Raw genomic sequence first — 24,009 nt, 5'->3', positions numbered from 1 at the left:
TTATTTCTGTAATACTGGCTATTTAATGTGCTGTTTGGAATGATAAAACTTGCTCATGTGCTTTGGAGGCTATTTGTAGATGAAAAGTTTGTTTATGTTTTAAATAGCTGTGTTTTGGGTGTCTCATGATGTCCTAGAGCCCTTATATGGACCCAAGCAAGCTGAGCTTTCTTAGCAGGGTTGCAGAATCCATTAGGATGGTTAAGCCAGGAGGATAGCTACGGAGATATTTCAGTAAGAATGCAGATGTGATCAGGAAGGTGAATCAGGTGGGGTTTATATTTATAGCAAGATCCATGGTAAGGTATAAGAATGAGTGTTGGGTATAGAGTGGAGGGGAACAAGGCTACTGGGGATGAAATAGGAAGGACAGAGGACCTGTCATGTTGGCCACATGTGGTGGTTATGGTTGGAATTGAGGTGAAGAAGACTTTGCTGGGTGGGCAGTCACTGGAGGTGGTGGATGACAGTGATGAGGCGGGGGGGGGGGGTAGTAAATTGGATGGCATGGATTTCAGAGAAACAGGTTATTATTGTTTTGTATGTGTGTTTCCCCCCTTTTTTAAGTGGTAAGGAAATGGTGGTCTGGGAATTAGTAGAAATAAGAGCTCCTTTCTCTTCCAGACGGAGAGAATTAAGGATGGCTAGTGCAGCAGTGCAGTGATTCTCTTTATGTGTGGCCCCTAGGACCTGCAGCATCATATCACCCCGGAACTTACTAGAAATGCAAATTCTCGGGCCCCATCCAGACCTACAGAATCAGAAACTCTGGGCTGGGCCAGCAGTGTGTTTGACAAGCCTCCAGGTGACTGATGAACCACTGCTGTCAGGTTGCTGGTTGGTGAGGGGAGGGAAGTAGTCAGTGCTGGTCCATGAGAGGTGGGATGGATTCTCACCTGGTAGGTTTTGTAGAACCCAGGACTTAGTGGACATAGGTGTTGGCTCTCCTGGTCTCCAGTGGTGTCAGGCTGATAATAATAGCCTCAGAGCACAGAGCACACATTAGACCTTTGGTCTTTGCTTGGACCTAGGAGTTGCTATTAGTCCCAACAGCTGTGTGTGTGTGTGTGTTTTACATGGAGGCTGTGTGGCTAAAGAAGGAATGGCATAGCCCACAATGTCCCAGGGTATGGTCTACTTATGGCAGAATAGAGGAATGTAAGAGGCCATGCCTAGTAAAGCAACTATCACCTCCATCCTGCTTCTGAGGCCTGAAACGTTTCATACAGCTGAGCTGAAAGTCAGCGGAGCAAGATATATATTTTGTTTTCTTTACTGTACTGCAGAGTCACTTGCCAAAGGACATAAAGAATTGAGACAAGAAATTGATTAGATCACAGCCTTCCTTGTTGATCACAATTATTCACCCCCACATATAAAATATATTCACCTCCATGCTAAGACTCCCCAAAGCCTCATGTAATCCCAATATCAGGCTCAAAGTCCTGAATCTTATTATTAACATCAGTTCCAAAGCCAACTCTTAGTTTGGAGACTTACAAACTAAAAAGACAAGTTGTCTGCCCATCGCCTATGCTCACGCACACACCACTACATACCTAACATACACTGGTGGGCGAGGGAGAGGTTAAATGCCAAAACATTTGGCAAAACAAGAGCGGGAGGCACATAACAGTCACTAATCCATTGTAATTCTGAAATCCTGTGAGAAGATGTGACCAGGTCATAGATAAGGGAGTGTTCCTCAACTGGGTCCAGTTCTGTGCCCTCAGAGCAGCCTCCAGTACAGTGTTCTCCATTGCTCTTGGCTCTCTTCCTGCCAGGAGGCCCTTTCTTTTTTTTTTTTTATCATCTTTCACGTTTACATCTGAAGAAGGTTGTGGAGAATATGTCCTTCCTGGTGGCTGAGCAACCTTCTCTGCGTGATTCCTGCTTGTCCCAGCAGCTTTTAACTGAAAATAGTTAAGTTGTCTTTGCTAGGGCTTTGAAAACATGATTTGCTCTATGCACATTAAATTATTTTTGAGCTGCATAAACATTTCCCATCCTAAAAAGTGACTTGACATTATAAGAGATAGTTACTTAGAATTCAGAATTTCTTGTTCCTTAAGCAGTGTTGTGATAGATTCAATGTTATTTCAGAGACATCCTAATCACCCTATGTAGAATAATCGGTATGCCATTATGTGAAACTAGGAGTGAAGACATCTTGCCGAGACCGGTTTGGTTCAGTGGATAGAGCGTCGGCCTGCGGACTGAAAGGTCCCGGGTTCGATTCCGGTCGGGGCCATGTACCTGGGTTGCGGGCATATCCCCAGTGGGGGATGTGCAGGAGGCAGCTGGTCGATGTTTCTCTCTCATCGATGTTTCTAGCTCTCTATCTCTCTCCCTTCCTCTCTGTGGAAAATCAATGAAATATATTTAAAAAAAAATAGGAGTGAAGACATCTTATTGAAATAACTGTACTAAACTGTCACAGAAGACGAAGGGAAAGGTTAGTTTTAGGATGTGTGGATATGTGTGATAAAGATTTGCCAAGGAGGAATAATGGGAGCTTTGCTGAAGAAGACTCAGGGGTGAGGTACATCCAAATTTAAAAGCTGTGATTCTTGTCTCTGGTCAGCATTTGGCCACAGACCTGTAATTTAGAATGCAGCTGGCCGTGGACAGGCCTGTAAAGGGAGAGGAGAAACCCTGGCAGCTCTGGCAATCTTGGTGGCAGGTTAGGCTCATGCAGAGAGCTGGGAATTGGAGGTGAGGAGGCCAGTGCACTCGTTCTGACCCAGTCAACACAAATGTGGTGCATGGGTGACTTCAACAAATATTTGTATGCCTAGTTTGTGCCGAGACATGTTTTATAGGCAAGGAAATCGAGGCCCAAAGGTTTGATGACTTTCCTCAAATCGAAGCTGATAAAGAAGCTGGGAATTGAATTCTGGGTCTTTTGAGTCTGAAATATGCCACCCACCATGCGAGTGGAGTGGCTTGGTTTCCAGGGGTCTCTTGTCACCCTCACTTACTCTCTAAAAACAACAGAGCAAAAGGAATCTTCGGAAATACTTGTTGAATGAAATTGTATGACGGTGGGCCATCTTAAACCCCTGCCAAAAAAATAATTTTATATTTCAACGTTTTAGCAAGCACTGACTTTTATTGGGACAGATCTTTGAGGAAAGGAATGGTGGGCAGAGGCCAACTAAGACACTCATCAGCTGTATGTAATCGGCCCTGATGCCGCAGGTTGCGACTCTTCTTCAGAACATATGCATATATGTGTGGAGATATATACATATATACATATATATATATATATGTATATATATATATATATGTATTCAATTTGCATGTGAAACATTTGATGTGACTGAGAAAAGGAAAGATTCGTAATCAACTTTGAAAGCCTGCTCCCTTGCTCTGGATACTGTTTGTGCTAGATTAATTTAGTATACTAATCAGCACTCTGATGAGTTCTGTGAACTGCTAATCTTAAATCAGTGAATAAATGGTACTAAAATTGGGCTGGTTTTATTTCCCAGGAGAGAGTATTTGGAGAATGGGGTTGGAGGAAAGTAGAACAAAATCAGAGTGCAGTTGTCAATGTCTTTCTAGGTCCTTCTCTGAGGGTTTCCTAGATCAGTACTCTGACTGCTAGAGAGCTCCTTCCCTCCCTGCTCCCTCCCTCCCAGCCTTCCTGCCATGTCCCCCTCCCCCTTCGCTTCCCCTCCCCTCCCTCCCTTTCCTCATGCCTTCCTTCCCAGTTCTCCTTCCTTATCCAGCAAAACCATGTTTTATTGTTGCTTCACTTTTGCTGCTGGAGGAATTAGTCTTGGGATGGCAGTGCCTGTGCATCAGAATTCTAGAGCATTCATTTCTTTCCCTTTAGGGCTCTGTTTCATTCCAACTAAGTAATGGTCTTTTCACGGAGACATTTGATTAGGTTCTGAAGGGCCAAATCCAGCTGTTTCTGGGCTTGGGGCCACATTGTATAGAAGACTTGTTTCACTTTTGAATGATTTGGTCCTTGGGCTAAAAACTATTGAAGGCTGATGCCACGAATACAAGACAGGCAGAGGGTTTGTTGTGTTTCATTGGATCCAGTATGCTTGATTTTTTCTCTAGGGTTTGGAGTAGGAAGATAGGACCAACTGAGAAAGGAATCTTCGTAAGTGGGAGAAAGGCTGTGGGGTTATTAGGAGGGGAGTGCCTTTCAGCCTGAGTGGTTAGCAGTATTTGGCCATGAGGAAGAGGCCTCTAAAAATAACTGCTGAGCAGTTTGCAGGCAGGTCCAATTTCAGTTCTCCAGGCCTTGCCCACGGAACTTGGCTCTCTAGAGCTTCAGTGGGGAAGGGCCTGTGGTGTGCCCGATACCTGCTGAGGGAGCTTGGATTTCTGACTTCAATATATGTATTACACTCATGGACTGAAAAAAACAAAATGGCTGAAGGTAAAGGTGTATTTTTCTTGTTTGGGTTAAAAGTGGTTTTGGTTTTCCTGACAGTTTTCCGCTTTATTGTCAGTTGTGTGCTGTTAAAATACGTTTGGCTAAATGCTTCAACTGCATTTTCTGCATTTTCTATTTTGAACTCCTGGACTTTTCCCAGTAGTTTAATTTTTTTATGGAATAATCTGTCTTTAATCTGAATATGTTTAGGAGTCTTAACTTAGAATCTATCTTTTAGAATATTGTACTGCTGGAGGCCATATTTATGAACTTCACAAAAATGTACAGGCAGGTTTTCTTAGTTTTAAGAGTTAATTACAGTGAGTTTGAAGAATTGTGTATAGTAACGCATACAAAATTATAGGACATTTAAGGGATGTATATATCCCATCTTGTACTCATGAGCGCATTTATTTAGTTGGCTCAAGCAGTCTTAGCGTATGTGGAAACTGACCTCATTTTTGTGAAGCAGAGGATAAATGCAAAGAAAAGACACAAGGATTTTATTTTTTTAAATTAAGTCATTAATCTTCAAGTGTTCTTTAATGGTGTGTTGAATTTACATTTTTTTGTATGTGTTTGTTTTTGCTTTACATTTTAAGATTGTCTTCCTATTTAGATTGTCTTCCATGTAGTGAAAGCAAATTACTTTGGTTCATTTGTTGAAAACTTGTTTATGAAAAGAAAAATAGACGTATCAAGACTGCTTCCAACTCTCAGCTGCCTAAGCGCCCTGGAAGGCTTCTATTATTAGTATAGAGAATATGAGTATCTCTACCTCGAGCACCGTTTGGGATAAATGGTTAGAATGGGTCACTTGACTGTTCTAATAAAGTGCCGCATGTAACCAGAAAGAAGAATGGGAGGTGTATAGCTGATATTTAATTCTTTTAGGAGACATTTCTCCTTCTCCACTTCTGACCCACTTTTCACAGTTCTTGGCTCCCAAAGGGTGACATTTTGTAACAGAAATAAAATGATCAGTTTGATGAATTGCTTGACAGTTTTATGGTGTGTGTGTGTTTTTTAACTTTAAATGTGTGGAGTTTATGAAAAATACAAAATTGCCTGCATGATGCTAGTAAACTTGTAAATGGTGGATTTGTAATTCAGTGAATGGTAATCCAGCTAAGTAGCTTTTCCCTCCACCAAGTAAATAAAATGACCTGTTGTCCCCAACCCACTCTTGATTTCATTGCTTACCATGGTTATTTTCTGTGTTGGGTAGCATGTGAGGACATTTTCTTTGATTTGGAGGTCATGTACTTTTAGATGGATCAACATGGAAAAAAAAATGAATCACATAGTCTTTGTCATATTCTTAAGTCTCATTAAAAAACCCTTTTTACTAATCCTTGGGCCCACAGGTTGAATATGGAGCCAGAAAATGGAATGAAAACCTTTAGATTTATTCTGATTTGAGAAAATAGGGACAGCTACTCGATGTTCTTCTAGAATACCTTTGGACCAAAACCTGGTTTCAGGTTTGCTGAGGGAGTGTTAAACCCTCTTGAAGGGTTTTTCTTATTATGCTTTTTTCAGTTTAATTGGGGAGAAACTGATCTGCCCTTTGGGACTATGCACGTCATATTTACAGAGTGACTTATCAGGAGAGTATTATTTGGGATCAATTAAAAGTCCCCTCAAAAAAGATGTCTTAGGATAAATGGTTGGAATGGGTCTCAGGAAAGATCCCTTTCTATAATTTACTGTTTCGTTCCTTTATGGAATTCATAATAACAGTCATAAGATTAATAATAATAGAGTAAAACCTCAATTATTAAACATTATAAAGGAATGGATAAAGCATTGCTACTAATTTCAGGTTCTAAGCAACATTAAATCTTTCTAAGTGATAAATATGTTTAATAAAAATATGTTGAATGAAAATCTAAGATTTATTGTACATTTCTTGCATCCTTAAACAGTTTAAGATGTTTTAATGAAAAAATGAATATGAAGGGCATTTTACCTTGTACTAAAGATTATTTTAAGACTGTTCAAGGTTTGCCTACAAGCATCAATCATAAGTGGCCTCCTGCCACTGTTCCTTCAAGCTCCCGGTCCACTCTTGCTGCTATAATCATGCCTTTTATAGGCCTTCCCTCCATGGGCACCTTGTTGCTTTAACTCATTTGGGTTGGGTTGTCTTTAGTTCTGTGCCAGGAGTTAGTAGGACACTTGATTGAAGTTGTGAGGATCATGTTTAAAACAAATTAAATAGACTTTAGGTTAAGGCATGTTCTTTAAGGTTTGGCCTTCTTGCTTCTCCCCCTCCCAATGCCTTCTGGTGCATGCATTTATATAATTAATTTTGAAAACATTTTCGATATAGTTGGTGTTGCAGGCCAGACATTTGGGTGAATATTACTGAATGAACTTGGATACATGATATTTTCCTTTTGAAAATCTCAGAACCTTTCCTCTTCCATTTCTGCCTCAGGAAAGAGATAGAAATCGAGAAAGAATTGAACTTTGAAATCTAATTATTTTGTTTTGTTAGCTATTTTATTATAAGCTTATTTTAAATATTATAATCTTTTTTTGAGGGTGCTATCTTTTAAAAATATTTATTAAATTTTTTTAAAATTAAAGTATAGTAGGCATACAATACTGAGTTTCAGGAGCATGCCACAGTCATTGAACATTTATATAGCTTACAAAGGGGTCACCACAATAAATCTAGTAGCCGTCTGTCACTGTACAAGGCTATTATTCTACTGACTCTATTATTTATGCTGAATATTACACCCCTGTGACTCACTAGTATTTATTTATAACTGGAAATTTAAACCTCTATTTTTCTTCACCTTTTTCACCAATCATCCCACCTCCCTCCTCTCTATAAATAGCATCATATTGAGTGTACTTTTATCTAGGTACACATTTTAAAAACTCAATTATTGAGTAAAAATTGTATCATATCCGACACATATGATGAATAAATATGTTAACTGAATGAAAAAAAGGATGAACTGTATCTGTTCAGCCTTATTGTTTTCTAGTTAATTAGTAACAACAAAGACACTGGCGACAATTACAAAATGTCCAAGGGGAGATAAGACAAGCACCCAGTTTTCCTGCAATTTTTGCACTCATTTTAAACAGAATATTTAAATTTGGTTCTTAGGGGCAATAAGTAGTTAAGGGAAGAACATTCTTAGTCATCATAATTCTCTTACAGTCTATTATATTTGGGAGTAAATGAGTATTCTGAGATGCATTATTGTTATTTTAGTGAGTATTCTATGCAAATGGGTATGTGTGCATATATGTATGTGTTACGTAGAAGTAAGCGTTTTTATACAGTATTCAAAGTCTTCCTGTGCGCACACAACACTGCTCCTCTGTCTGTGGTGCTCCTCCGCCCCACAAAACTACTCACTTTCTCCCTTTTTAAAAAAATTTAGTGGCGCTTTATTTTATGTTCTTATCGTTTCTATGCTTAAGACACATAAAAATATTTTAAAATCATCATTTCCCTACCATTGTAGAAATTTTCACCCAGTGTCCCCCCTCCAAGGGTGATTGATGTTCAGGGAGTGCAAGTGAACCTGTTTTAAGTGGATTTAATATGCAACTTTGTGATCTGTGCCCAGCAAGTATTTTTAATGTACAAATTATATGGGGGTATATATATATATATATATATATATATATATATATATGCAGTGGGGCTTTGACTTACGAGTTTAATTCGTTCCGTGATGGAGCTCGTAACTCAAATTACTCATATGTCAAATCAAAAAATGAACGAGTGAGACACGTGATGCTGGACTGATGTTGTGGCGTTCACTGTGACGTTTGTTGCGCCAGCTAGCGGTGGGGTATCTGAAGCTGGCTCGTAGCCCGAATTTTAGCTCGCAACTCAAAGCAAAAAATCGGCCGAGAGACAGCTCGTATCTCGAAAAACTCGTTAGTCGGGACACTCGTAAGTCAAGGCCCTACTGTATGTATGTATGTCTATATATATATACATATATAAATAAAACCAGCTTTTAGGAGACTTTTAATAGATCATGTTAGAAAGAAGTTAGATGGCCTTAGGTTTTTTGGGTACGTATACTTTTGTGGATTCACCACATGATTATTTATAAATCTGGCCCTTTTTGATGGGTCTGTTAATATTTAAAGAACATTAAGAAAGGAAATTGACTTTTTCTTTAAGAATGAAATTTATCTTATTTGGTATATGTTTGAGTGTGTACACACACATGCATACATATACTTTCTCTCAGATTGACTTTGCCTGTATGGCGCCTTTTGAAAAGTTGATCAATCGATTAGTTTAAAAAATGTGCATATCTTTTCAACAGGAAGAATTTCAGTTTCTTTTTTCTTCCAGAAGAATTGGCAGTGGATTCTTGATTTGAGCCACTGGAAAACTACTCCCAGTATTTTGTCATGAGCACTGGATTTCGATGTCAGAAAGCAGGTTCTAGATTAGAACTTGTCAAGTTTTGGGAAATCGTGTGACTCGTCCACTCAGTGTGGATCAAGGAACTCAGGACCAATGAAGTTGGCATTTATTCCTAGCTCTACCTCACCTGTGCTGGTGACTTTGGGTGAATCGTTTCATTTTTTCTCTATAACACAGAGATCCTTACTCCTGTCCTTGGGGGGGGACAGTTGGTAGTGTTTGGGTGTGTTTTTGTCATAATCACTGGGAGTTACTTCCTTTTGGACCAGCAGACACTAGGGATGCCATCTGCTCTGAAGCGTGAGAAACAGCCGCACAGGAAGAAGGCTGGTCCAGTGTACACATCAGGAATGCTCTCTAGAGCAGCGGTTCTCAACCTGTGGGTCGCGACCTCTTTGAGGGTCGAATGACCCTTTCACAGGGGTCGCCTAAGACCATCGGAAAACACATATATAATTACATATTGTTTTTGTGATTAATCACTATGCTTTAATTGTGTTCAATTAGTAACAATGAAATTGGGGGTCACCACAACATGAGGAACTGTATTACAGGGTCGCGGCATTAGGAAGGTTGAGAACCACTGCTCTAGAGAGACTCTCACTAGACCATGGTGAGACCCCATGCAGCCGTGCACGGGGAAGCACCTGGAGGAGCTGACACCTGCTCACAGGGAGATGGTGTCCCACTTTCCACCTGGCTGATAAACTTCTCCTTTGCTCACACGGCATTTTAGGACAGGACCTGTCCTTTTAATGTCATTATCAACATTTACATAACATTTACTGTATGTATTCTTTTCAAAGAGAAACTTGAATATTATGTGGTCTTCTCTTTTGAGGACGGTTCTGTTTTCTATTAATATCACTGGAGTGTCATCGTTTTTGTTTATTTTTGGCTGTAAGAAGAATATTTCCAGGAGGATAAAAGGTATATTAAACATGTCAGATGTGACAGATGACATTTTTGGCGGACGGCGGTTTACAAAGCTGTTTCCTGCATTGAGACCAGTTGTGAATGAGCCCCTTCCTGTTTCCGAAGGTCCCAGGGCCTCGGAAGGAGGAGGGCTGGATTGTACTGCTTTGCTTCTCTTCTTCCCTGATCTTGGTTCCTGTCAATTGTTTCCTTCCTCCTTCTGTCCCTCTTTGGCTAAGAATGGAGAGTGGTTCTGGGGGAGATATTTCCTGTGACAGTTGCCAGTGTTTTTTAGATCGTACAGACATTAAAGGGGCAGAAGAGGATTTGGTACATTTCTCTCTGATTTCATTAAATTGTTGATAATGCTCTGAGTTTTGAAGGAGGTAATATTTAGGTAGTTTGGATAAAAATCTTGGAAGGGATATACATATTATATGATACTTTATTTCTTAAAAGTTATTAATCCATTAGTAGTTTATTTCTTTCATTACTTAGAAGCTAGGGCTTTATGTACATGGTGTTGAGTCTAAGCCAGGGGTGGGCAAACTTTTTGACTCGAGGGCCACAATGGGTTCTTAAACTGGACCGGAGGGCCAGAACAAAAGCATGGATGGAGTGTTTGTGTGAACTAATATAAATTCAAAGTAAACATCATTACATAAAAGGGTACGGTCTTTTTTTTTTTTTTTTTTTTTTTTAGTTTTATTCATTTCAAACGGGCCATAGTTTGCCCACAGCTGGTCTAAGCGGACTCTTTTGTTTCCAAAATCTGTATTTTGTGTAACGTGTTTTGAGAATTTAAGTTGAAACTAGGTTTGAAATGAAATTACTATGAAATTGTCAGTACTATGAAATTACTGGAGACATAACTCAGTGAAAAGAGGTATTTGATTAAGTGTTTTCTTACATAATGACATGTACATCATTTCATTCTTAAACAGACACAAAGCACGGAGGACACAAGAATGGAAGGAAAGGAGTGCTTTCCGGAAGTTCATTCTTCACTTGGTTTATGGTCATTGCACTGCTGGGGGTCTGGACATCCGTTGCTGTCATCTGGTTTGAACTTGTTGATTATGAGGAAGTTTTAGGTAAGAATTTTGATATCATTTCTGATGTGAATTTGTCAGAGTGTAAATGACATCCCTTAGTGATTGTAAAGATTTATCAGCTTCTTTTCCTAATGTTAATTTCTGTAGCCTTTCAGTTGCTCTCAGTAGAAAAAAGGATGTTATCAGCTTCTTTGAACATGATCCATAGTTTTAAAAAAAGGCTTTAGATTGTACATATATCACATAGGAAAGTCTTATCCAACAGTAGTTACTCTCACTACAAGCAGTACTCTATAATTTCTATTCTATTTTGTTATATTATGAACTTTAAAAATACTGGTATGAGCTACTGAATTTACTTAAGGATCCATTAATGGATCATAAACATATAATTCACAAGACCTTGCCTTCGAGAGCATTTGTCTTTGTTGTGGAAGTGTGTGTGTGAGTGTGTGCTCGCGCAGCTATGGTCATTGTGCTGTTTTGAGGAAGTTGCCATATTGTTTCTGATAGTTGTCCTTCCTTCCCCTCCTTTTTCTCTCCCCCCACCCCCAATGACTGCAGTTTTTCATGATTGTTTGCATTAATGATTCTTTGTCATTTTGGAATCATACTTTTTTTTTAACCTCACCAAGTCTTTTTGTTAAACTTCAAATGAAATTCATGTAACAACATTCAATATCATAAATATTGAAAATCAACAGTTCACTGACTTTTAATATATTCATCATTTTGTGCTATCCTCATCATTATCGATTTCCAGAATAATTCCATCACCCCTCCCCCCAAACACTCAATTGCCCACGCCTTTTCTCTCCTGGCAAATGCCAATACACTGTGTGTGTGGGTTTGCCTATTCTGGACAGTTCATATAAATGGAATCATACAGTATATGGCTTTCTGTGTCTGCCTTTTGCACTTGGCATAATGTTCTCAAGGTTTGATACTCCATTTTTATGGCTGAATAATATTCCATTGTATGGATGCACCACATCTTGCTTTCCCATTCATCAGTGATGGACGGTAGAACTGTTTCCACTTTCTGACTGTTGTGAATAAATATCCTTCCTCTTTAAATGCTCAGGGAAAGATGTGGACCCTGTCATTGAACAAAATCCACACTTGTCTGCATGCACAGTGTTGTGTGGAAAATCCCCTCCCTTGCCTCGACCCTCTTGTACTGCTTTACTTATTAGATTATAGCCATTTTTCTGGGGGCATAAAGGCAAAGAATAACCAAACATTCTTACATGCAATCTGCCTTTCATTGAAGCAATTTCTGGATAATTTTTTTTTATTATTATTAGTTAAGGTATTACAAATGTGTCCTCATCCCCCCCTTTAATCCCCAACCTCCCCCCCACACACAAACTCATGCTCCCATCCCCCCGTTGTCCATGTCCATTGGTTTGGCTTATATACATGTATACAAGTCCTTCTGTTGATCTCTTCCCCTTACCCCCGCCCTCCCCTACTTTCCTTCTGGGGATTGATAGCCTGATCGCTGTTTCTCATTTCTGGATAAATTGATGGACTAACAGAGGAAGTATTTTAGTGTACAGACAACGTTCTGTCTAATCTGTGCTTTTGTTGACTTCAGAAAACAAAGTATTCCAAACTAAAAGCATATGTTGCTAGAGTAGAGGAACTCTGTTACAAAAGAAGAAATTGCAGATATTTGTACAATGAGCACAAGTAACAATTTCTGTGTTTTTACATGCATGCAGCCAAAGCAAAGGACTTCCGTTATAACTTATCAGAGGTGCTTCAAGGTAGGCTATTGGAGATGCATTTTCAGTCCACTTGTGTTGGTCTCTAAAATCTCATCCTTATTCTGCCAGTTCAGTTATCACCTGCATCAGAGAAGTCAGTGGTGCCGGGGCTGACCAGCAGACCCTGAATGACAGATGAATGGATTACTTTGACACATTTGCTGTGAAAGAGAGGGTTAAGGGACTGCCTGGCTAAAGGAACCACACAGCCTTGATTGCCTGCCTCGTTAGGCTTTTATTGTAGCAGCAGTATGAAATAAAGTTTAACACATAATCAGTAGGGTAAATAATCTTGGGAGGGCACATGTGTTTGTAGTGTCCTTTAAGCAAGGACACCCAAAGATTTAAGCATAAGGATTCCAGTAAACACCCGGGGGGTCTGCATGTGCACAGACTTGTTTGGAACGGTCAAGGAATAATAATTAGGGGCACTGCCTTCGACACTCTCCTAAGCCTCCCCTAAGTTGGAATTCCGATAAACAGGGCAGACGGCCTTCGGCACGCTTCCCGTTTCTCAGAATGTCCTTCTTACAAACTTTCCAACCAAGTCTCATGTGCTCCCCAACAAAGGACCAATTTCTCTTTTTAAGGTCATTAGAAATTAAAATATTTTTCAGTTTCTAATGTTTGAGCTCTGTGCTATATGTAGCCTCGACCTGCAGATCAGCGCTTTTCATTTTCTTAGCTTATAGAATTCGTAGCTCTCCTTTATTATACTTGTCATTTTTAATGTGTGTGCTGTCTAAATCAGACTTTTACATAGCAAGCTTACTATTTTCCTGAGTAGAACAAGGGCTCTGGGAGGGTAAAGATTGGCCATAGCTGCCCTACTCCAAAAGTTCTGCCTGTTCTTATGCTATGCTTTAATCTACTTTTTATTAAAGAAATGGTAATAGTGCTGCCCACTGCTTTTTTAGTGTTCATGCTGTATTTGAGAATGTTGTTTAAAATATTGCTGTACATTATTATATCTTTTCATAACCACTGTCCAGTGGTGAATTATCAATCATGTTGATTGTAGGATGTTTTTTAAAGAATTAAATGTATTTGGCCCATATTTGAAATGGTAATTAGGTATAACAGTGCTCCTAGATGATAAAGCTTTAGTAAAGTCTTAAAATGCATATTTACTGTTCTTGATGAGGAAAAGGCTCTGGTAGTATTGTATTCTCAGATTTTCTGTTTTAAGCTTTTTTTTTTCTTCTTAGTAGTAGATGGCCAGTGCTAATTAAGTTTTAAAGTAGGATAACGGTAAGGTTTCTTTGTGATTTCAGGAAGCCAGTTTTACATGCTTTATTTTCAGAGGTCTTTTTAAAGAAGATTGATTCATGATATTTCTGTTGTAAGTGATTATAGTAAAATATAAAAGTAATTGTCCTCTTATTTTGAGTACTTATACTCGATGTGAATTACATTTAATCTGCATTTGAGGCTTGGTGTTTGTTCCTTTTGTTTTGAAAATTGATGGTGGAAGTTCATAATTTGGGAACATTAAATTTCATGTGATTGTTAGAAATGGATCAATATTATTCCTTATGTATGTTGAAATCTTTACCTAAAATATTTGTAGCAGTCTTAATTTGTAAAAATTCTGAAATGATTACATCAGGGTATTATTGTGAAACCTTTAAGGAAAAGATGATCTCAGTTACATGTTGTAGATTTGTTAGGCAAACATTTCCTGAATCTTTAAGTGAATTGCCCATTATTTTTAGATAAGATGTTAATTTAGCACTGCTTTTCAGGATTAAAAGAGCAAAGAATTGCATTGATTGGTAACATTAATGGTTGATGTGCAGGAGTGCAATAGTGCTGATATTACCTTATTAAGATTGTTTTTCCTTTTGTTCCCATATCCATTTTTCTTCCCCTCTTGTAGGAAAACTAGGAGTCTATGATGCTGATGGTGATGGAGATTTTGATGTGGAAGATGCCAAAGTTTTATTAGGCAAGTAGACATTTACTTTTCGTTAGTGTTGGTAAAATCCTGGGAAGAAAAGAATACTTTTGCCTTTATGATATCTATGTCAATTGTATACATTTTATGGAAGATATTTTCCCACTTAAATCATATATTTCACTATTACTGAAATGTTAAAAGGTTTAATTATTTTTTCATGGACTCACATTTTTATTTACTTTTATAAATGGTTAGCATATAGCTCTTATAGATATACTTTTAATAAGTATAATAACTTGATATTTTTTTCAGGTTTAAAACACTTTATATTCTGAACTTACCATATATATACATATATATATATATATATATATATATATATATATATAGTGTTAGTCTGTTTTCAAATATGGTAATTACAGCATTTTTTAGCACCATTTGACATAATCCACTCCCATTTGAAAATATAAACTTTTAAAGATTACATAAATTCATTTTGAAATAAAAACATAATAGTAAACATCTTAAAATGTGCTGTGCATATTTTAAAGATATGATCTAGTGATTTTTGGCCAGGTTTCATTATTTTGGAAGTCTTGAGCCCTGCTTTTTCTATCACCAGAATTACCTGTCTTTATCATAGACATGTTCCTCTAATAGATAAATAAGTGATATTCTCTCATTTGTTTTAAAATGCTGTTTTATTAGAAAGAATGGAACTGGTTTAATATGCAAATTTTCTATAATCTGGCCTGGGAAATATATATATTAAGCTGCATCATTTCCTTTCTTTAGTCCCAAATTTATATATGTTTCATGGGCATGAAAATAATGGGAGGATACCACATCTGTAACTAGTGAAACTGTTTTCAGTAGATTTATCTTAACCTTCCTATAAAACAGTAAGTTCTAAATATGAAAAAAAGGGTTCAGTTGTGATTACATGTAATATAACTTCTTAATTTTACTTTACATTTTATTATTGCTCAGTGGGAATTATGTTTGCTACTGAACAGTGGAAGCTCCCATCTATGAAATTTCTTTTCCTGTCTTAACCTTAATGAAATCTTCTATGTAAAGCCATCATTACACAGCTAAATTTGAGTTTATATAAATATAGTGGGTCTCAGAAGACTCTCATCCTTGGTATGCTAAATAAATAAAGTTATATGGAATTTAACATGTCAGAATAATGCTGAGTTGCTTGCCTATAAATGTTATTACTCCATTTTATTACTTTACTTTAATGGATCCTGAATAGTGAAGCTTTTTAATTTTAAAAGTAACTTCATGTGGGCCAAGGTGCCTCATTTTTAGAAATATTCTCATCCATATATTATTGGTTCTTTTAGCTTTAAATGAGCTATCTGGTCTATCAGATAGGAAGTATCAGCTATTAGGATTAAATATGTTATTTTTCTATAAAACACACTGATTTACAAAGCAAACTTACATTAATAACTTGGTTTTTAGTGTTATATTTAGACTGCAAGGTTTTTAAGCAACCACTAATAAGTTAATGAATTGTTAATGAACATTGTCATTTGCAGATGGACAGACATATATGATATGGGCAAATCATAACTGTGTGTGTGTTGTTTTGTTTTTAACAAGAATTATCTATTCGGAGGTGGTACCAAATTTGGTGAATCTCAGTTCATTGGTAATCACACTACTGAGTGCACAAAGGTGGAGATAAACGGTTTTGCCCTAGAGGTGTACTAATTTGCAGTTGGCTTGTAGCTTCAGGAAAGATAAACAAATCATAGGCGAGCTCTTTGGCTCACTTATGTCCTGTGACCTTATTGCTATGGTGTTTGAATTCTCTGTAGGAAATGCAGCCTTGACCAGAATTAAATTTTATGACTAAAGTTCTTTCTTAGTGTGTGAGGTTATTATAGTTTAGTTGTGCCTCTCTTACTGGCAGGTGGTGGTTGCAAAGAAAGAACCTGGTGAAATTCTTGGGGTACAGAGCCATTCATTGGCTCTGTATGCTTAGGGAGAAGTTACGAGGGTAGCAAATGCAGTGAGCATAGACCTCAAGAAAAGCCCAACTTCCTGAGCGTATTCTCATTGGAGAGGCAGCTCAAAGGGTAAGGGCTCTGGCTTAAGGCAGAGGGTGTCCAAGGGCATGGACAGAAGTAGGAAGTTGGAGATTAGGGAAGAGCTTGGCATGGTAGTGGCAGTAATAACTGAGATTGTTGAACTTTAACAGTTTTGGCATTTATTTCATAAGTACTTCTGTATTCTTAAATCTGCAAATATCTAAATCTTATCAATTGGAGATAAGTTTTGGTTTTTCTTGTTAAATATAAAGAAAGTGAAATATGTGTGAGTAAATCAAGATCAATAGCCATCATTCATTTTATTATTTCATAGGTCTGGCCATGCCCCTTCCTACTTTGAAAATATTCTACGCCTGCTCTAGTTTACACAGTTTCCTACTTTCATAGTCAAAATTTTCTAAAATAAAGTATCCTTGATTTTGGTTTGGATAATTGAAAACTACATTGTTAGAAAAGTATTCTATGAGAACTTGTTTTCCAAACAAAATTGATAGTGAATTGATCCAAGGATTAAATGATAAGAGTAACTATTCTGAGAGTAATCCCACTGAAGGATTACGTCAGTGGCCTTCTGTGCTGTGACTGGTGCCTCGCTGGTACCCGATCAGGTGTGGTTGGAGAACTGAAGGGAAGGAAGCCTTGGTGAACATGTATAGACTGGAAGGGGCGCATGAGTGAGCTGAAGAGAGGAAAGAACTGGATAGTGTCCACGTGAAGGCATTCACACCTGCTCTTTGGTTCGGGCCTGCTCTTAAAGGTGAAGGAATTGTATACCCAGAATTTTTTCTTTTTCTCCAAATGAATACTATTGTCTTAAGAATCACAGGAAAGTTGCATAGTTGGATAAGATAGTTTTGCTTAAATACCTTTGCATATTTGTTAGACAGTTTAGCCTATCATAGTGAAGGACAGTTAAGTTTTATAGTTTATATTTGATACTTAGAAGTACTTATGTTGGAAAATAGAGGGAAAAAATGTTTACTGTAAACACATAGCTATGGTGTTTTAAGGAAAGAAGAAGAAGCAGTGTTAATCCCACAGAGACTTGGGTGGGACTACAGATCGCCTCTGTTCATAGCCCTTTGTCAACTGTTAAATTCAGTGAAAAACATTCTGGTTTTGTCGAAAGTAAACACCAACTGCAGTGTGTGGTCCCCTCTTCCCTGAATGCATGAAGAATGGCATGACGTAGTTCTTCTATGGGTTAAAGTGGGGGAAATTCACTCTAATATTTATACTAGTTATCTTATTATTTACTATCCCTTACTTGCCAGTCTTGATTTCTGGTAGTTATGCTGCATGGAGAAATTCTGTTTGTTGAATCCTGAAATACTAAATTAGCTGGTTATAATTTCGCCTCTAAAATCACAGATATTTACATTTTTTTAACAGCCAGAACCCTCCACTATGTGTGTGTTTTTCCTCTCCTCAAAATTATAGGCCTTGCTATCTAGAGCTTAGCAATATTGGTAACTTTGGAGTAGAGAGAGAGACTTTTTCTACCCAATGCCAGCTCTTCACAGGCAAAGAAACAAACAAAAACAATAGATGATTAAAAACAATATTGCTTAGCTTTTTTTCCATCATCAGGGACTGTTTTAGGTCTAAGATTTAAAAACAACAGGGTTCTGGGGTCTTTGCAGTAGAAGATAATTTCTTGGGCTCCTGGGGACAGAACTTTGGAATGTTCTTATTGTGATTAGCTAAGGCCATTGATCAAATTTCATATTGGTAGGCAGAGTGAATTATTATTAATAACTGACTTTTTATTATTGGCCACAATTAAAGGACCTTGTGTCAGTAGCCAGAGCATTATAGAACTAACGTATTTTATAGTGTTAAAAATTAAGTTAATTATCTGAGTTTCTCAAGTTAACTCCAATCCCAAAGGGGAAAAGTTTGAGGAAATGAACCTTTCTGTTTTCAATGACTGTTTATGTAAATAAGTAAATGTTTGTATACTCAACTCTCAATAGATGATATCGGGTTGGTAAATGAGCAAATCTGGAGTCTTGCAGTATCTGTCTTTTTACCCTCATACTGCTATTATTCACTCTTCCCACTGACAGTAGTCAGTTGATGTTGGCTGCTGCGATTTTATGTTTTTCAGCTCTAGATTCTCTGAGTAGAGAAAGGCAAGCCTGATTAGGGGCTGGTAGGAATGGTGAGGATTGGTCAAAAAGTGCCTTTCCTTTAGTTCATATGATTGAGAGTTGGTTGTAAGATGTGCATCTTAATCCATTTCTCTTTTTCCAAAATACCTTTTCTGTAACCCTCTGTGAGCATGATGCACGTCCTTTTTAGATCACTCTTCCGGAGTTTCTTTTTCCACCTAACTGCTCTCCTTGTTTTCTCTCTCTCTCTCCTCCTTTATTCTTATGTAGGCCTGACCAATGATGGCAGTAATGAAAATATTGATTCTCTTGAGGAAGTCGTTAATATTTTAGCAGAGGAAAGTTCAGATTGGTTTTGTAGTTTCCTCTCATTTCTCTATGATATAATGACTCCTTTTGAAATGCTAGAAGAAGCACAAGACGAAGAAGGAGAAGGAGAAGAGGAAGAAGGAGAAGAAGAAGAAAGTGAAACCACAAAAGGTGTTGATGGTATGTCACAGAAGGAAGGGGTTCAGGGAAAGACTTGTATCATTTTGAATTTATTTAACCAGTAACGTTGATTCAGGGACTGAAGTCATTGGCTATGAAAACCGGAAGCAGTCTCCTTTTTCTTTCTTTCCTTTGTTCACCCAGGACTTAATGTGCTGTGGGGCAGCTGCAATCCAACAGCGTCAGGCAACCATATCATCTTTTTTTTTCTCTAGCTAATCCCTTGCTTGGCTTCCCCACTTTAGTGAAGAAACTGGCTTTCCTCATTCTTGTAGTTGTCTACAAAGTGCATTGGCAATGATGTTCTTGGTGGTATAATTGGTTTCTGTATTGTTTTGTTTCCACTTATGTATTCACTGAACTAAATTTAGAAAATAGCAAATTGTTTGTGATTAACACTTGATGCTTGTCTTTCTAACATGCTATCAATGGAGATGATTATAATGGACTTGATTATCAGAATATTTCTAGCATGATTCATAAATAAATGCTTCTCTGTTGATCTTTAACATGACTGATGTGTAAAACGATGGTTCTTAAAAACCCTGATGTTTTCAGTTGTAATTGATCTAGGGTAACCAATTTGTCACATAGGTTAATGCCAACTTCAGTGTAAAATTCTGTATCGATGGTGCTTTTAAAATAATTTGAAAATAACCCCATGTTTTGTCCTGAGGGTAGTTAAATTATATATCAGGTAGTAGTATGTCTGAATATTTCTGTGTATGAAAGCAAAATTTATTTTTAATTTCATTTCTAAATATACATCCAGAGAAAGTAATTTGCATATTTTTAAAAGAAGGCATATTACACAAGAAGGAAAATGTGAATATTATCTTAAATAATATTGTACATATTAAAATTATTCATCTTAAATAAGTCTTTTTCCATTTTTTCCTGTATTACCTTATTAATTGGCTATCAACTTTGGCTTAGGTATAATATGAAGTTTTTTGCTTTTCAAATACTCATTTTCATACTTAATCAAAATTCTTTCAGTAAATGGATTATTCACACACACACACACACACACACACACACCCTTTATTTTTTTTCAGAGGGGACTATGACAAATTTAGTGTCTTTGGTAGAAATCATTCTTGTAGGCTCTCAAAATGATAGCCTGAACGTGAGTCTCAAATCAGAACACGGGAAGCACAGTAGCCTCCCATCCGCTCACCACTTGCATGTGTCAGGGAACACTGCCAATTAGCTGATTTTATATTTTCTTTAAAGAAAGCATTATTCTATAGTTACTTTTGGAAGTGGATACACAAAGTTGTATGTTGACAGTGCTCTCCTAAAACTTAAATGGCTATTAAAACTCTGTCTTCCCTAATTCTTCATGGAATATATTTTATTCCATTAATGTTTCTGGCAGTCTAAAGCAAGCGTGTCAAACTCAAAGACTAACACGGGCCAAATAAACAAGAATAAACAAGGCATGCGGCCTGCGGGCCACGAGTTTGACACGCGTGGTCTAAAGCTTCTGACTTTGGAATGTTAATATTCAGGAACTAATGGGTGTGATTTAATTATGTCCTTTCTGAAAGTTCATGCAGTGTTTGCCCATACTTAATGGGTCTTCCACTTCGATATGACTGTGAAATATCAAAGTTCATTAGGTTTAAATTCAAAAGCATTCTTTTGTAGGCCTCCCTCTTAATAACATCCATTTAGCCAAATGTCTGAGGGTGTATTTTTTAAAGCAGTCTTATTTCTTAATGCTTCATTACTACTAACTCTATAAGATGTTTGAACAGTTTATAACCAGTAAATAATTAAATGTGTGTATTTAAAAATATTTGGAATCATTAATTTCTTAACAGACTTTTTTTTTTTGCATGATACTAACACATATGTACAGAAATTAATTATGCTTTATTTTTGTAAGTGAAAAATAAGGGTGTGAGATCATAATTTGCTGTTTACCTAGTATCCCTTTAATCGGCTCCTTTGAAAGCCTCAGAGGAAGGTAGAATCCAGGCAGCTGCTGAACCCCTGACTTCTGTGACTCCTTCAACTTGTGTCAAAGGCTTATTGTGGTGAGAGGAAATAGCTGTTTGCAAAACTGGTATAGAGAATTCTGAAGCTGATCAAAATGGCCTCACTTACACTTTCTTTATTACACAGGTTGCGCCCCAAAAATGTAGACACACTTTAACAGCTGATAGCTCAATTGATGTTTATTTGTTTTCGGATTTAACCTATTGGAATTAATAATTATTCAAATTGTGTGTACATTTTTAGGACACCCTACGTATGCTGTAATTCTTAATTGTCTAAGGATTTTATTGTATGCTTTTCTGTTTCATAATATACTTTCCCAGCTTACACTGAGGAACTTACTTTAAAAGGCAAAATTGTATTCTGTACATTGGAATATTCACTTATAGAATTTTAAGTTGTGCTGTAGTTCTCCGCTGTTCCGATTTTGAACAGCCACAGGAACTTTGTGAAGCATGCTCTGTATTCAAATGCAGCGTCTCCTCAGGGCAGCCCTGCTGTTTGTCCAACGGAAAGGCACTGGGTTTCCTGGAGTTTGGCGCAGACATGAGGCAGTGGCACTTGGGTTTTTTTTTTCTGTGCTTCAGCTTCTTTCAGCCCTGATTCTCCCTGGGTCACGAGTGGTGGGTGTTGAGTTGGAGATGCGTCTTCTACGTGCTGATCTAATTGATTACATTTTGAGGCCTGGCTGCCAGCTTGCTGCCGTGAGACTCATGCAGAGCCTGGGACAAGATGGGATGCGGGGAGCCCGCCTTTCATCTTGTGCTCCACTCCGTGTTCCGGAAACTGCTTCCCTGTCTCAGAGCTGTGCCCACACATGTAAGAAACCTTTTTCTGCTTGAGTTCTGGTTTGTTTTCCTTTATCATTAGCTACACTGAGCAAAACGTTTCCTTGTCTGTCCTGATGTTTATAACTTGGAAGAATTATCAAAAGCAGATGGAGGCATAGACAGTTATTCTTAATTTGTACAGTCAGTCGGCAGTTACACCTTTTCGGGATTCATACTCAGTGACTCTTGCTGAATGAGATTCTGGTTTATAAAACAAGTAAGACATTTTCTGCTGTGGGGCTGTGGAATTTTCTTTGATCACAGTGCATAATTGGAGGTTTTTAATGAAATTCAGGGACTCAGACTATTATCACAAATTGATTGACGAAACATTCTCTGCCTCGGTTATTTGTTGAGTTAACCACCTATTGCATAGGATAGTTATTAGCTAAACTGTGAACTCCTTGCAGTCAGGAATCAGGTCTTAGATTTCATTTGAATCTCTCTTCAAAGCTGAGCCTAACATACAATGCTTATTAAATATTTCTGGGGTTAGTTCTGGTGAGTGAGAACCTCAGGAGTCACCCATCCTGCATAATAAAAGCCTAATATGCAGATCGATTGAAACGCAGAACGACTGGTCGCTATGATGCGCACTGACCATTGGGACAGACGCTCAATGCAGGAGCTGCCCCCTGGTGGTCAGTGCACTCCCACAGGGGGAGCACCGCTTAGCCAGAAACTGGGCTCATGGCTGGAGCAGCAACGGTGGTGGTGGGAGCCTCTCCCGCCTCCATAGCAGTGCTAAGGAGCAGTAAGCAGGCGGGCGGTAAGGAGTGAGGGGTCCTGGAGTGTAAGAGGGCACAGGCTGGGCTGAGGGACACCCCCCCTTCAGTGCACAAATTTTGTGCACCGAGCCTCTAGTTGTATAATAAAACACTTGGTGTTTCTTTCTTTCTTTCTTTTTTAAACCAGTTTAAATAAGTGAAACAATTATTGGACATATTTTTTTTAGAACAAATGACCTTTTGAAGTTCACACAAACTGACCTATGCTAACAGAGGTCTTCAGGTGATCTTCCTGATATTTCATTTGTATTTGAATCTGCTTTTTATCTTTATTCACACTCTGGCTGTAATCCCTTTCTAAATCTAGTCTTTCAGTTCTGTTATATTCTAATCCTCCCTTCCGTACTTATCATAGAAGGTTGTGAGGTTTACAGCTTCCTTTTTTTAAAACAAATGTCTGTGATAACATAGATGTACCAGCTATTTAAAAATATAAAGGAAATTGGTGTAGTGATATGCATTTTACCAAAAGTAGACATCCGTTCTAGAGCAACAGTCTCTCCAGTTCATGGGACCTTTACTGAGGTGTTTGGGCCTCTTTTTGCTATCTTTAGTCAGTGTTGGAATAAATTAGGATGCTTCAGTATGGGAAGGAGGAAGATGAGAAGCTGAGGATCAAAGTGACTCACAGGGGCTGTGGGAGTGACTGAAATGGCCTAAGTATAAAGTGATACCCGGCCTATGAATTCTATGGCCAACTCTGAAATTCTGCAGTAGGTTTCTGTAATGGAACCCGTCTTCTAAAATTATATCTATCGCATGTGTGGGAGCCCAGGTCCAACCATTGGCTTGACTGAGCATTGTAATTTCATACAGAACGTTTCATGTGGCACTGAGATTATTGCCAAAGTAATATTATTACCTTTAGGCAACTCCTTCATGTTCTAAGGGAAGAAGATTAGACTTTTCCCCAAATAGTCAACAGTAGTCACTTAGAAACCGTCAGAGTAAACATATAGGACAAAAAGGAAGTAAACAACATGGTGATTTTTTTTTTTTGTCCTCTTTGTAACCACATCCTAATGCTTCTTTGATGAGTGCTTTCAATGGAAATAGATTCTATCCATAAAAGAACTCCTACCCAAATGGATTACAGAATTCCTTGTCAGTCTGTAATTGATAGAATGTTCTCCATACTACTTGGAAATCATTTTTAAGGAGTTATTGTATTATCATGAATTTTATTTTTGATGGGATTGCTCCTATTTTTCCCCTGGAAAAATAGGGTGTACTTGTTGATTGTTGACCCTG

General features: G+C 37.9%; 1 protein-coding gene across 3 annotated transcripts in view; it reads left to right on the top strand.

Moving 5' to 3' along the window:
- Positions 1-24,009, top strand: part of ASPH (aspartate beta-hydroxylase) — a 166,337-nt gene that overhangs the window by 22,603 nt on the left and 119,725 nt on the right. Inside the window, exons 2-5 of one of the 3 annotated variants that reach the window (XM_081111505.1) lie at positions 10,682-10,831; positions 12,520-12,564; positions 14,444-14,512; positions 18,915-19,133. In XM_081111505.1, the coding sequence (XP_080967631.1) occupies positions 10,682-10,831; positions 12,520-12,564; positions 14,444-14,512; positions 18,915-19,133 (483 nt within the window). Of the gene's footprint in view, positions 1-10,681; positions 10,832-12,519; positions 12,565-14,443; positions 14,513-18,914; positions 19,343-24,009 lie in introns of those variants that run through there. The other 2 variants (XM_081111507.1, XM_081111506.1) reach the window with 2 other exon arrangements.

Source organism: Myotis nattereri (genome assembly GCF_964212035.1).
Source record: "Myotis nattereri genome assembly, chromosome: 17".
NCBI lineage: Eukaryota > Metazoa > Chordata > Mammalia > Chiroptera > Vespertilionidae > Myotis > Myotis nattereri.
This window is presented reverse-complemented; position numbering and strand designations above follow the sequence as displayed.